Source organism: Oreochromis aureus, linkage group 11 (genome assembly GCF_013358895.1).
Source record: "Oreochromis aureus strain Israel breed Guangdong linkage group 11, ZZ_aureus, whole genome shotgun sequence".
NCBI classification, from domain to species: domain Eukaryota; kingdom Metazoa; phylum Chordata; class Actinopteri; order Cichliformes; family Cichlidae; genus Oreochromis; species Oreochromis aureus.
The window spans coordinates 19,443,335-19,457,643 of record NC_052952.1 but is presented as its reverse complement, the minus strand read 5'-3'; the positions used below and the strand labels follow the sequence as shown (position 1 = coordinate 19,457,643).

At 43.2% G+C, this 14,309-nt stretch overlaps 1 protein-coding gene across 2 annotated transcripts; it reads left to right on the top strand.

Moving 5' to 3' along the window:
- The first annotated feature begins 9,452 nt into the window (after positions 1–9,452).
- On the top strand, positions 9,453–14,001 carry LOC116331365 (DOMON domain-containing protein FRRS1L). 2 transcript variants are annotated; one of them, XM_039619591.1, is made up of 7 exons: positions 9,453–9,549; positions 9,765–9,989; positions 10,345–10,429; positions 10,695–10,833; positions 12,068–12,314; positions 12,402–12,465; positions 13,907–14,001. In XM_039619591.1, exons 1-7 carry the CDS (start codon positions 9,471–9,473, stop codon positions 13,908–13,910), a joined length of 843 nt encoding a protein of 280 aa, XP_039475525.1. In that variant the 5' UTR covers positions 9,453–9,470; the 3' UTR covers positions 13,911–14,001. The 2 variants fall into 2 exon arrangements, with proteins under 2 accessions (XP_039475525.1, XP_031609890.1); XM_031754030.2 differs by lacking the exon at positions 13,907–14,001 and having other exon boundaries at positions 12,402–12,603.
- Positions 14,002–14,309: the final 308 nt, after the last annotated feature.

Genomic DNA, 14,309 nt, shown 5'->3' with positions numbered 1-14,309 from the left:
AACTGCCTCAGTGACCTCGCCCCGAAATTGGCGGGTCATTCCCTCATCCCCAGACTCTGCTTCCTCCTCGGAAGACGTGTCAGTGGGATTAAGGAGGTCCTCAAGTATTCCTTCCACCGCCTGACAATTTTCTCAGTCGACGTCAGTAGCGCTCCGCCAGCACTATACACAGTGCAGGTAGAGCACCGCTTTCCCCTCCTGAGACGCCTGACGGTTTGCCAGAATCTCTTGAGGCAGTCCGAAAGTCTTTTTCCATGGCCTCTCGAACTCCTCCCACACCCGAGTTTTTGCTTCAGCCACTGCCCGAGCCGCATTCCGCTTGGCCTGTCGATACCTGTCGGCTGCCTCCGGAGTCCCACAGGCTAACCAAGCCCGATAGGACTCCTTCTTCAGCTTGGTGGCTCCCTTCACCTCTGGTGTCCACCATTTGGTTCGGGGATTACCACCACGGCAGGCACCAACCACCTTGCGGCCGCAGCTCAATGCAGCAGCCGGGCGATGGAGACGCTGAACATGGTCCATTCGGACTCAATGTCCCCAGTCTCCCTCGGAATGCTGTTGAAGCTCTGCCGGAGGTGTGAGTTGAAGATCTCGCAGACTGGGGCCTCTGCTAGACGTTCCCAGCACACCCTCACTACGCGTTTAGGTGCACCGGGTCTGTCCATTGACTGTCTAGTCAATGCATAAATATGAAATTTAGATCAAGTGTTTCATCAAACTCTTAAAAAATAATTGTTGAACTATTCCTTTAAGACGGGTCAACCTGCTAAATGTTGCCTGAGCAGCGATCGATCAAGCAGCTCTTGCACAAACAGCTTTATTTATATCATGAACTTCCTGCTTTAACTCATCTTTGATGTTAAATTTATACCCAAGGTAAGTATATGCCTTAACACACACAAATACGCACACACACACATCCTGGCTCCCAGGTTGCTCTTCCTGGAGCAGCAGGGTGATGCAGGAGGAGGAGAAAGGGGGAGTGGGGGAGAGCGGAGAGAAGAAAAAGGAAGAGGCAACAGGAGAACAGACCTCCCATTGAACTTGGCTCGCTTCCAGCACTCATTCACCCAGTAATCAGCTGTGAGTCAGTCAGTCATACTGGCTCTAAACAAACACATTAACATTTGAGTGCGCAATACAGCGATGGCTGCTTGCATGCACGCAAGCAAAGACTGTCACTGCATTAAAGACACATACACGCACTACCGGAGCACAGTTTACTAACTCTTAACCTGCATGCGTTTTTGTGAATTTCACTCGGAAAGTGTGTTTTTTTTCTTTACAGTCTCAGTTTCGCGCAGGTCTTTGATTATCACGAGTGATGGAGAGCTAGAAAAGACAAAGGGTATTTTTTTAGATGGGTGTGGGTGGTGTATTGATAGAGGTGGGGTTGGTGGACTCTCATCAAAGGGCGCCATCACTCACCTATGCCCCAAAAGGAACTGTCAGCGTGCAGGTATGACGCCTCGGCACTGCGCACGAGAAGCTGAGCAGACCCCCGCACAGCTGGGGAGGATAACCTCCGGTGATTACACTCGCAGGGGTGAATGTCAATCATGCTGGCTGCCATAATGTGTGTATGTATGTGTGAGACAAACCACTCAGTTGTTGATGCAAGTATGCCTTATGTACAACTGTGGATTTTGAGCATGTGTGTCTGCATTAGTGTGTGTGTATGTCTGCCCAGCGATGGCCTGTGAGATTGAGCTGTCAGTCGGCAGGCAGCAGATGAAGATTAATGGAGCGAGCAAACAATAAGAGGCTGGCAATGATCATAAATATGCTAATGGCCATTATCAATACACACTCACTGACATGCATAAGAGACAGAGTATGCAGACGTGTGTGTGTGTGTGTGTCTGTGTACAGTATTCATGCGCAAGGGATTTGGGATAGGAGGTGATTCGGGTTACCCAGTTAAAATCATCCTCCCTCCCTTTGGGATACAGCAGCATCAAAAGACACACACACACACACACACATTTTTATAGTGCGAGTGTGTTGGCTGACTGATGGATCGGGCACCTGAGCTTCCCATGTGTTATGTTTGGGGTGTGGGCTACAAAAGGTAAAGGGAGGAGGGCTCATTGAGTGGATGACATGATTGGTGTCACATTAAAATCTGTTTATTTAGTGCTTGTGCGCGTGTGAGAAGGGCAGCGGATAGTGATGGTGTCTGTGCCAAGCCTCTGATTAAGACTACAGGTTCGGCTAATAGCACAATGAGAAGCTGATTAAGAGCGGATGAGATGGTAAAAAAAAAGAAAAAGAAAGCAGAGGGACATAAAAGGGATAGATAGACAGACACATCTATTCACTAAACTGATGATGGGCCTCTTTGTTGTCTCATCCCATTCTGTGGTTCTCTTGGGTCCCTCCTGTATCTGTATTGCATGCTCATTTTTTAAATGAATACCCTCTTTCTTTATCTCTCCCTGCCTCCCCCTCCTTCCTCTTTGTCTCCCTCACCACCCATCTGGGTCACACAGCAAAAAAGAGCAGAACGGGGTCCCTGATGTGAAACCTGGTCATCCACTTTATCACCTGAAAACACACTTCTTAACCTCCTTCTACCTGGTTGTCTCTTTTCCCGCCTACTTCTCTCTGCTCCATAGGGTGTGCAAACTCCACGGGGAGATGTTGAAGGCTCTCGGGGCTCTCCGACCTTCCTTGTCCTTTTAGCGCACACATACACACACACACACACACACACACGTACTCCTGCTGTTACAAACTCACACTCTCCGTCCATTTCTGATGGAAAGCGCAATTTGTGTGTGGCAAGAAGGCGATGGATGGAGTGTGCAAAGTAACACAGGGAAGTGGTTATGATTGGGGCTAATGAGCTCACAGGGGATGCTGGGATAGAGGAGGCGGGCCAATGGCAAGCCTGGTTCAGATACACCACTCCCTGGAGGGTCTCAGCTTAGCTGAAACCCATTTCACCTCATGGGAATTTATTTGAGTATTTGCGTGTGTGCGTCTGGGTAGTTGCTGTTTGAAAATCAGCAGTCCCTGTGGTCATTATACACTCATTCTGCTGAGCTGGTTACTACTGGTCCCTATAGACATCGGTAGTAAAGCATTTAGAAGTCATATCAAATCGGTCATTAAGTCAAGGTCACGAGGACCTGCTTGTTTTTTTCCTTGAGTGTTATTGAGTCTGTAATCTTGCTCTTAGAGGCCAAGCAGAACAAACTCATAGAAACTCAGCGATGATCCTTAACACTGCATCAGTGGTAAGTGTGGGTGTGTGCGAACAGGTGTGTGTGTGACAGTGTGTCATTCTGTGTGTCTCATTACCATGCATGGTGTGTCAGTGTTGTCCAGAAGGCTGAGCTTCCATCCATTGCTCCAGGGGAGAGTTATAGATTACTGGCTGGAGCAGGCAGGGGCCAGGGGAGCCGCCGGAGCCCAGAACCAAGAACTGTAGGCTGGGCACGGCTCTCAGCTCATCAGCCTGTCTCTTGAGGCTGCGGAGCTTAACCTGGAGCAAGGCTCTGATTAACCAGACTAATGACAGTACAGCCCCCAGCTCCCACTGCCAACACCATAATCACTGCTTAAGGCCCCAGCCAGTCGTCATGTCTATATGGGGAGAGAGCGGTGTTACAGCTTAATGGATAAGTCTACTGACAACAAGCATTTTAAGTCAACGGTCAATAGCAGCTTTGAGAGTCCATCGCATGAGAAGAGACCAATGTATGAGGCTTGAATGAGCTCAAATACTTTTTTCTGTTTGTTAGCTGTATCTATGCAAGAGGCTCAGTATGTGAATATAAATATGCACCACTGGGTTTGTGTGTGTCACCACAGTTGGAGGTGTTTAATGAGCACTGATCGATGTCTCATCTGCGCCTCCTTAGCGCTAATGCAAACATTTCATCAGGACAATGGAACCGTTCAGCCTCTGGTACACACAAAGAACCCAACAGACAAACAGCACAAACCAAACAATGTATGCAAATAAGCCAGACAGTCATGCTTTTGTTCTTACACTCTGTTACAGACAGTTTCCCAGTAAGTGCAATAAACACACCACTGGTAAAAATTGATATCTTTTTAGTATCTTTGAAGGTGTGAAGGAGGTTGGGGTGCAGTCAGCCTGCAGAACAGGCATGCCAATAGTGCTTACTGTCCTCTGTGAGTAAAGTGATTTCTGACAACTCCTAAATTAATCCCTGCAGCTAGATCACAGTCCTGCTTTATGACTGTTTGTGTGTGTGAGATGGAAAGGTAGAGACAGAAGTAATAGCTTGGTGTTATAAACAGACTCGAGTCGATAAGTGATCTAGCTCCTGCTGGGTGGAGAATGAGAGAATAATATTCAATTCAGACCCCAAAATAAGTAAAAAAAAAAAAAACCTCCTGCAGGTTTACTGCTGCTGCTGCATGAGGGAATAAAAGGATGCCTCTATTATTTTACTTTACCTATAAAACTAATAGCCGCAGAGGTGAGATATAGTTAAAAGGCAAAGATGAGGCAGACTTCAATGAAAGGATACCTGGTTACTTTATTTTCTCTCTCACACAGTTTTTTAAAGCATTTCCTCAATTTAGAACTTCACATCCTAGCCAGACTGTGAATGCCAAGTGCTTCTTTCATTTGTCACATGAAGCCAATGCTGTTTGAGGTGGAGATTCAGCAGTGTTGAACAACTTCCATTCCGTCTCCAAGGTTTCAGTATTGGCAAAAATCCTTTAATCTGGGGTAATTTTGCAGTTAAAACAGTTTTGATCTGGTAGTATCATAATTGATTCCTGGTTTCAGGATTGGGCACATACCATTACTACTGCTAGAGCTGTGACAAATGATCTCATAGGTGTCCCGGACAGGACATCATGTTGCCTTATTTGTGGATAATGAAGTGTTGATTAAAAAACTTACTAATGCTGGTTTTGGTCCTAAGGCTGTGAAGTAATTCTGAAATCATCTTAGATATCAAAAACAGTCTGTATATGCAGAGGGCCATAAATCTGATTTTCTTGAGATAACAAGAAAGGGTTCATTTAAACAAATGATCTGAGTAAGTATATTTCAGCCAAAATACATCTTTATGCTGATGATATTGTCATATTCACACATGCTGCCTCAGGCCAGGGTCTTTCTGTGTGGAGTTTGCATGTTCTCCCCGTGTTTCCGTGGGTTCTCCCCGGGTACTCCGGCTTCCTCCCACAGTCCAAAGACATGCACTTAGTGGGGATAGGTTAATTGGAAACTCTAAATTGCCCATAGGTGTGAATGCGGGAGTGAATGTGAGCGTGAATGGTTGTCTCTGTCTGTGTGTTAGCCCTGCGACAGACTGGCGACCTGTCCAGGGTGTACCCTGCCTCTCGCCCTAAGACAGCTGGGATAGGCTCCAGTGCCCCCGAGACCCTGAAAAAGGATAAGCGGAAGCGAATGGATGGATGGAAAATGGGCTTTATTTCAAACAAAATTTTTGGTCTTCACAAAAGTTCACCCACAAATCTGACATCTGATGGTGGATCTGCAAGTATTTAGTTCTATGGATAGATGACAAGTTTCTCTTTAATGTACACATTGATGCTCTAGAAAGATCAAACTGAAGGAATAATTCTTGCCTTATACTTTTTTTTTAAAGAAAAATACTTGGGGAGCTACTTTTCTACCTATGATGGTTATGGTGATTCACTGTTTGATATATGCATGTTTCTGCCTCAGCTTTACTGAGCCATACACCTCAATGTTTTATTATAAACGCAATCATCGCTGCATTCACCCCTGCATTCTTTGTGATGGACTGGCCATCAAATATATATTTTTCTCTGATTCTAGGTAAACTTCCTGTTAACCTTGGTACCCTTCCCTGTTGTCTAATTCCAGCAATTACTACTTATGCTCCTCTAAATGGTTGCTCTGATGTAACTAAAGTTCTGACAGATCTGTGGAAAACAGTGTTTACTTACTATGTACCTTGGATATAAAATAATTTCCAGAAAGCAATAAATTAACATGCCTGTATCTGTTGGTGAAAGTTTCATAAGGAATGCAGTGAATGAAACCTGTAGATGTTTTTCTTGTGAGGCCATTCATATTCTATGTTATTGGCATTTTTTTGTATTGTATATTATGTTGTACTGCCTGCATTTTATGTTGTTTATGTGTAGCATTTTTTTTTAAATGTTTTGAGTTTGTACAGCATCTACCTTGGCCAAGTCTTTCCTTTGAAAGAAATTTGAATGCAACTTCCTGGTTAAATAAAGGTAATATTAATATAAACAACCGTGTGCATCTGAGATTTTTGGGACTAGTTTTATACTTCTAACCCACTACATGAGAGGAGAAAAGTGGGTCTTTAGTGTATGTGGGAGACTCAGGAATAACTTGCAGTACCCGTATTTGTCCTAATTAAAGATAGCTCTTAAACCTAAAATCTCACCCTTTTTAAACCGCAGTTGGACAAAAACCTCTATAGTAAATGAGAAATATGCTATATTGGCTTTGGACTACATGAGCAATACTTGTAATATCAGATATATGATCAGTTTTGGCCATCCATAGGATGTGTGCTATAAGGTGACAGAAGGAAAGAAGGAGGATGCAAGACTTATGTTCCAGTGGCCAGTTTTCAGTCTGCAGAAACTCTTATTGGCTGACAGCCCTGACTTAGCCATTCACGTTGCTGCTGATCCTCCATAACATGCAGAGCTTACCTTGTGTGTCCACATGCACAGCTGTGTGCAGCTGCTGAATGGACCACTCATGCATTATTTTCTGTTAGTGTGAGCTTATTTAAAGCTATGCCTTTACAAGTGCTGGTTGACAGCTAAGCAGAAGAAAGATCCAGGCATGCACTCAGAGCAGCTGCGTTTCTGAATGGATCCCGCCGCCATTGTTCTGCTGTCACTAACTCATCTCTCAGGCCCAGGAGACACAGCACTGACATTTACCAGACCCACACCACTCCCCCTTCCCCACATATCCTTCCTCTCCTGTCTCATTCTCCCTTCCTCTCTCTTCTACCGCTTCCATTGAGTCCCTCGCTCATTCTCTGCTTCTGTCACTCCATCTCTATCTACGGGATGATGTACGGGTATGGATCAGTGTGGACATGCGTGTGTGTGTGTGTGTGTGTGTGTGTGTGTGTGTGTGTGTGTGTGTGTGTGTGTGTGTGTGTGTGTGTGTGAGAGAGAGAGAGAGAGAGAGAGAGAGAGAGAGAGAGAGTCAGAGTAAGTGTTTGTGTTAATGAGTGGCCCTTTAAGGCTATTAAGCTAAGATTGGTATGCCCAGAGTCCCTCATTACCCAGCAAGCAATGCCCCCTACATGGAATGGTAATTGGGAAGGAGAGAGAGAGATAGAGGGTGAGAGAGACAGGGAGAGAGGGCTGAGGTAGAGGTGGAAATAATAGGAGGATAAACAAGGGATAATTGGGCGGATTGAGACCAAGAGAAGCAATTGATCAGGCTGATTTGTGTCTGCAAAGAGAGAGATGATGTGAAGAGCAGAGAGGTTAAAGGTCACACACTCTAGTATGTACGCACACGTATGACATGCACATGCTTTACATGCATGAGTGGTGCTCTATAGACCAGACCTGACATAAGCTTACAGATGCATGCATGCATACATGCACGAAGACATATTGCAACATGCATGAAAGATCAGGCTGCAAAAGTAACCTTTTAAAAGGTTCATAGTCCCACAGGAGGTTCATACTATGAAACAAAATTTGAGTCAATATCAGTCTGACTTTGGGAGTTCTGATTTATTTAGAAAAATGATTTTTACTCTGTCAGGCTGTGCAATCGTGGATGTCACTCAGACATCTCTGACAGTCGCTGCAGTCTAGTTACACTTTTAGTCAGTTTTTTACACAGTGTAACATCAGCATCACCCACAGGACACAGGCATGAACAGCAAAGATTCACAGCATTATTGGTGAAATCCTTACCTGCTGTTGCTGCCAAAAATCTTAAACTCTGAGGGATTTCCACACATTGCTTTGTTTTTGACAAAACACTGAAGTATTAAATTCAACTGACTTTCTCTTTTTGGTCTTTCCTTGTGTTTAAATGTAGGTAATTTTATCAACCTCACACTTGCTGATTTATTTTTTAATAAAAATTTAAAATAATACTATCCATTTTGTTTTTCTAAAATAAACTTTAGATTTGCAGATACTTTTGATAAGTGTTTATGTATGGACATAAAATTTCGCTGTCACCCTTGTGCGTTAGAGGCACTTGGAATGATTTACGGGCATTTACAATTCCCATCTGATGCAGATTCTCTGGGTTTATTTTTTTTTCTTTTTCTTGTACGTCAGCGATTTGACATTAAATTCGGGACTTACCAGAATTTCTTCATCTGGCTCCTTAAATAAAGCTGAAGCTGTACAGATTTGTAGATAAAGTACAGCAAAGAAAAGTGTAAGATGCTCTGTATGATTCTATGATGAAACTAAATAAAAGTTCAAATAAATAGCAAATCGTGGATTTATGTCGCCATCAAGTGGCAGGACTGTGACTTTGTGCACTCACATAGAAAACGGGACAGAGCCTTTTTTTCTTTTTCTTTTTCAGTGGGCCGAGGTACCCGACTGTAGGATCTGACTATAGTCAGCTGGGACATAAGATACCATCTGGTCGCCTCTCCAAGGGGAAGTGTCAGGAAGATTACACGGAGTAGAACCAGGACTCAGATACGGGGCAGAAAATGGATGGATGGATGGATGGATGGATGGATGCAAAAGTACTTGTTATGATAAGTTAATGTAAGGTCACATATCTACTCACAGTGTGTCCACGATCATGCCCAGCTAAAAAATCCCTGTGATTTTGAAATGCACACTTATATGTAGCTACCTGGACTGCAGAGTACGAGAGCTGATGAGACATGTAGTGATTAAGCACCACATTTAGAAATGACGTATAATACACCCAGAGAGTGCATGTGAACATAGTGGACATGCAACCAGAATCTGGACCTTTTAAACATCGCATATATGCACAGATATAACAAGCAGAGTGATATAGATTAAAAACAAGAGGAAAAACAGTATAAAAGGAACAGCTTAAATTCGTGTCTTTAGTAAATAATTTTCGGAGAGAGGACTGCAAACATGATTGGTAATTTTTAGGTTAGATTAGATTAGATTACTTCCAAGTTTTGGATAAATAAACACAGTTTAACACATAATTTGTCAGAACAATAGAAGCTCTGTGGTATATTTGGTGTCAGTGACTAGGACTAAAATTCCGATTGCAGCCGAGGCTAAAAGCTTACTCTACAGGCTAATTATTTTTGGATTGCATCATCTTATACTCCAAACATGTGAAATACTGTGTTAGCTGTTGTGGAAAAGCTGTTCAATCTCAAATTGATCGATAGTGATAGCAGCACGTAGCGTCTGCTCATTGGACATTACTGTGATTGACTGAGGAGACGAGAGGAGAGGGCGGCTGGGCGATACCATTCATCCGGCCCAACACCGAAAAATAGCCTATGAAAAGATTAATGAGCTCTAGAAGCCATCAGGACTACGGTTTCAAAGAGGATTATGGGCGTGTAGCTGAATTCGATGGTAAGATTACGAATCTGGGTAATTTAGAGCTGGATTAGCCTCCTAATCAGACGCGGTGTCCCCTCGCATCCCTGCGAATAAACAGGATGAGGAGACGGTTTTGTGACGCTGCAAGGAAACCTGCGAAGATGCAGAAATTCAAACAGTGATGGACATCCAGTTTTCTTCCAGATCGGTTTAACCGTTTTTGTTTTTTGTATTTTTTGTTTTACCAGCGTTCCCTTTTTTGTTGGTCATGATTTTCCTGCGGAGGCTTGTGCAGCTTTCGGTGCTGCTGATCCACGCTGGATGGTGGGGGGTCGCGCCGAGCCCCACCGATGAGGGAGCACTCCGGACCGGCCACGGTGAGCACGGAGAGCCTGGACACCAAGAGCCTCACAAGGACTCCTACAGCACCTTCGCCTCCGAGTTTCTGGAGTCCAGATATCTGTCCGATGATGGTGAGGATGTCACTCAGTCCACTAAAGAGGAGCAGCTAGTGTTTTTGTTTGCATGCTTTTTTCCAAGCAGAGCAGTTGAAACACACAAGCACACAGGGCCTAGCACGGGCAGGACAAAGGTTAATATGTGCCAGTGTTGTCTTGCATCCAACCTGTCACCTCTATATGAGGCCTTTCAGCACCCAGGCCAGCTCCCCGATGGTAGCTGCCCACCCCCTTCCTTCTCCTCACCCACACACAGAGTGCAGATGGCCTCTCCTCAGTTGGCCTTCATCACTGAATACAGGTATCAGCTGTTTAGTGTGTAATCAACAAAATTCCTGTTATACATTTACTTATTTGCTGTGTTTTGCAGGTTACCCATTCCCCACAGCACCCCCAGTCGACCCCTTTGCCAAGATCAAAGTCAGCGACTGTGGAGTAACAAAGGGCTGCATAAGGTTAGAGATCCACCTCTGTCTTTCTCAAAACGGAGCTCGAGTGTTGCTGTACTCCCTGGGGCTTCTTCATCCCAGATGCTCCTGACTTCAGAGAGCCAGAGCTAAACATGGGAACTCTCAGCAAGCTAATCTTTCTTCTTTGTAACCTGGATTCAGTTTCTTTTAAAAAGTGTCCTAATTTGTTTAGATGAACTCTATCTGCCCAGCTGAGATCTTATCTCTAGTGAATGACTGCGAACATTTGTATTTATTTATCTGCACTCAGGTACGGGAAACCGGGGTGTGATGCAGAGACGTGTGACTACTTTCTGAGTTATCGTCGCATTGGGACAGATGTGGAGTTTGAGCTGAGCGCGGATACGGATGGCTGGGTGGCCGTAGGTTTCTCATCTGATAAGAAAATGGTGAGCAGCTCTGCAACATCTCTGACTGCCGAAACTTACACAGGTCTTGTGTCTTGTTTGGGACAGCAAACCATGTGTTTGTATCTTTTGGTTTGCATATAATTATGATTTATTTGTTTTATCGCTTCAGGGTACAGAAAAATTAGCAGTCCCACATCAAATCCATTGATAAGAAGAATTTTTTTGACTGTAAGAGATTGAACCAATTAAATATGAAATTCAGTGACTCAGCAGGCCTCCACAATAGACTCTCTGTTTCACTTTTTTAAAAACTTAAAAAAACATATATTCATTTCTCATTCAGTTTGTTCAATAAAAACATTGTTTGGGTTAAAGTAAACCCTTTCACATTTTAATCCATTGAGGCCAAGCTTGTGCTGTTTTTTCCCCCTGGTCAAAACATTGACATCACAACAGTGCGACTGATATGTTGCAACCACAGTCCTGGAGCAACATTTATGTAACGTTTTAGGAAGACTAACAGCATGATATTGCATCACATGCATTTAACAATAAAATGAAATAAAATATGGAAAACCATTAGAGTCTTTGCGCAACAGTTTTATGGTGCTTACCTTTGCGGACAATTGTCCCAGTTACTGTATTTAGACTCACTGGCCACTTCAGTAGATGCAGCTTGTGATGGGAATCTCCTATTCCACCATATCCCAAAGGAGCTCCATTAGGTTGAAATCTGGTGACTATGGAGGCCCTTTAACTACAGTGAACTCGTCATGTTCAAAAAAACAGTTTGACACGATTTGAGCTTTAAGACATGTTGTGTTATCCTGCTGGAGGCAGCCATGAGAGGATAGGTACAGTGTGGTAATAAAGGGATGCATATGTTCAGCAACAATCTCAAGAATTGCTGCTCATTAGATATTTTTTTTCTAAGCAATTCTTTGGAAAACCTAGAGATGGTTACGTGGGAAAATCCCAGCAGATCAGCAGTTTCTGAAATACTCAGATTAGTCTGTCTGGCACCAGCAACCAAGTTCAAAGTCACTTAAATCACTTTTCTTCCCAATTCTGATGCTCACTTTGAACTTCAGAAGGTCATCTTAATATCTTAAATGTTTAAATGCACTGAGCCATGTGACTGGCTCATGGGTATTTGTTTTATTAATTAACTGGCCTGGAAGTGTATATTTTACCTTGACTGTATCAGAATGGTCACTTTTTTCAAGAACTAAATTTATGCACATTTTGTAAATAACACTCTTTGTCTCCTCAGGGAGGAGACGACGTTATGGCCTGTGTGCATGATGATAACGGGCGCGTGCGGATACATCACTTCTACAACGTCGGCCAGTGGGCCAAGGAGATCAAGAGAAATCCGGCTCGAGACGAAGAGGGCATATTTGAGAACAATCGCGTCACCTGCCGTTTCAAGCGACCGTTATACGTCCCCAGAGAGGAAACGCTTGTGGACTTACACCTCTCGTGGTACTACCTGTTTGCATGGGGACCTGCTATTCAAGGTGAGTGAAGAGTCTATATATCAGATTACACTGCCCATGTTTTTAGCCCTTGCCCGTGACATCTCCTTCATCTTACCTGTCCAACAGGTTCCATCACGAGGCACGACATCGACAGTCCTCCAGTCAGCGAGCACATGATCAGCATCTATAAGTACGTGGACATCTTCATGCCCTCCACAGCTTATCAGACATTTAATTCTCCCCTCTGCTTACTGCTCATAGTAGCTCTCACCTTCTACCTGCTGATGGGGACGCCATAATGAAGCACAGCACAGCAGAGAGAAGATGAAGCAGCAATAAAAAAAAAGTTTAAATCTTTATCTGATGCCACATACAAGTGCCCTCTTTGCACAGACTGTGTTAGATATATTGAACATGAAAGACTATATATTCATTACTCACACACAGCATCTTGAAGTATTAAAGCAACACTCTAGAGGTGACATGTGCTGATCTGAGTATTAGACAAGAGGGCAGAGTAGTAGTAGTTTAAAATAGGCCAGTCATTTTCAGTGTTAATGATAGCTTCCAGTTATATAAAAAAATACGAGGACTCCATTCCAACAAATACATCTCACATGACTTTGAAACCCTGCATGCACTGGAAAATCTGGGAATGGTTTCAGACACCCACCGTGCACTGGTGACTAATGTCGAACTTTGCCAAAACAACGGGTTTCTGAGGATGAAAGAAAAATAAAACAGCTCTCACAAATGCTTCCCGTCTCCTCACCCTGCTACGTTTCTGTGGATCTTAGCCTTAAAAAAATAAAATAAAAATGTTGTTTGCTGGTGTTAGAAATATGGAGTGCAGGGTTTCAGGAACAACCGAGTGCATCTACTATGTAAAAGATTTTCATAAACTTTTTTTTACATCCTTGTCTGATTTCATCATCTCACTTCCTAACCACAGTAACTGCTTTGTTTATCAGTACTGTGACACTGTGACTCACAGCAAGACTGATGAGAAGAGTTACTGCTATTGCCTGTTCAAGCAATAACACGGTTAACAGAAACATTTTGCTTTGATATGGACTAATATTTTTTTCTCCCCTGGGTTGCTATTGTAGCTTTTGAAGTGTATTAAAAATGGTTGAATATGTTAAGATGTCTCCCACTGAAACATCTGTCGCGCTGCTGTGCTTATTGCTAAGAACACAGTCTATACAAAATACAGATGCTGTAGTGAATGCAGAGACTGCCTTCTCACTCTGGAAGTATAAAGCCAAAGGGCATGACTTTAATAGAATGTAACATAATTAGATTTTGAGCAGTGGCTACCTCTGAAGTCACAGACCTCAGAGGCATGTAGTATGATGTGCAGCCTGATAAAATGTGCAAATTACTCATGCATTCACACTCGTGAGAGGCTGGGCGGAAGATAAAATACACAAGAAAGCACAGAAAATAACAAACCAACAAAAAACACACCAACTTTTACACATGCATTGTAACAAGCAGATGAAATGGGCAGTGGGAAAAATAAGGGTTGTGGAAATTTTCATAAAAAAGTAAATGAATGTGCAAATGCAATGGTATTCATATAAAAACCATTGTAAATTTATACATGGCTGTTTTGTTTTTCTTACCAGTTAACCTAACATGCATGCCTACCATGGGAGGAACCTGACGGGCACAGGGAGAATATGCAGCTTTTGAACAGAAAGACCCCACACTATCATAAGATTCAAACCCAGACCTTTCTGGGCAGTGGGTTGACAATGTTGATTACTGCACCACCATAAAGGGCAGAAGCTGCAAGCGTTCCGGGAAGGGGTGGAAGTGTAAGCTAGTGTAGTGTCAACTTGAAGTCAACTTACCGTACCGTTTAAAAAATGATTGAATTTCAGAAAACCTAATCATCATGACTCTAATTGTCTTAAAGACACATTACACCGCTGGTGTAATGTAATTATTTTTATTTATATTTTTTAAATAGCTATGATGTGTATTGCTGCTTGAATTAAATAATTTATAACACTACCCTGTAACAGT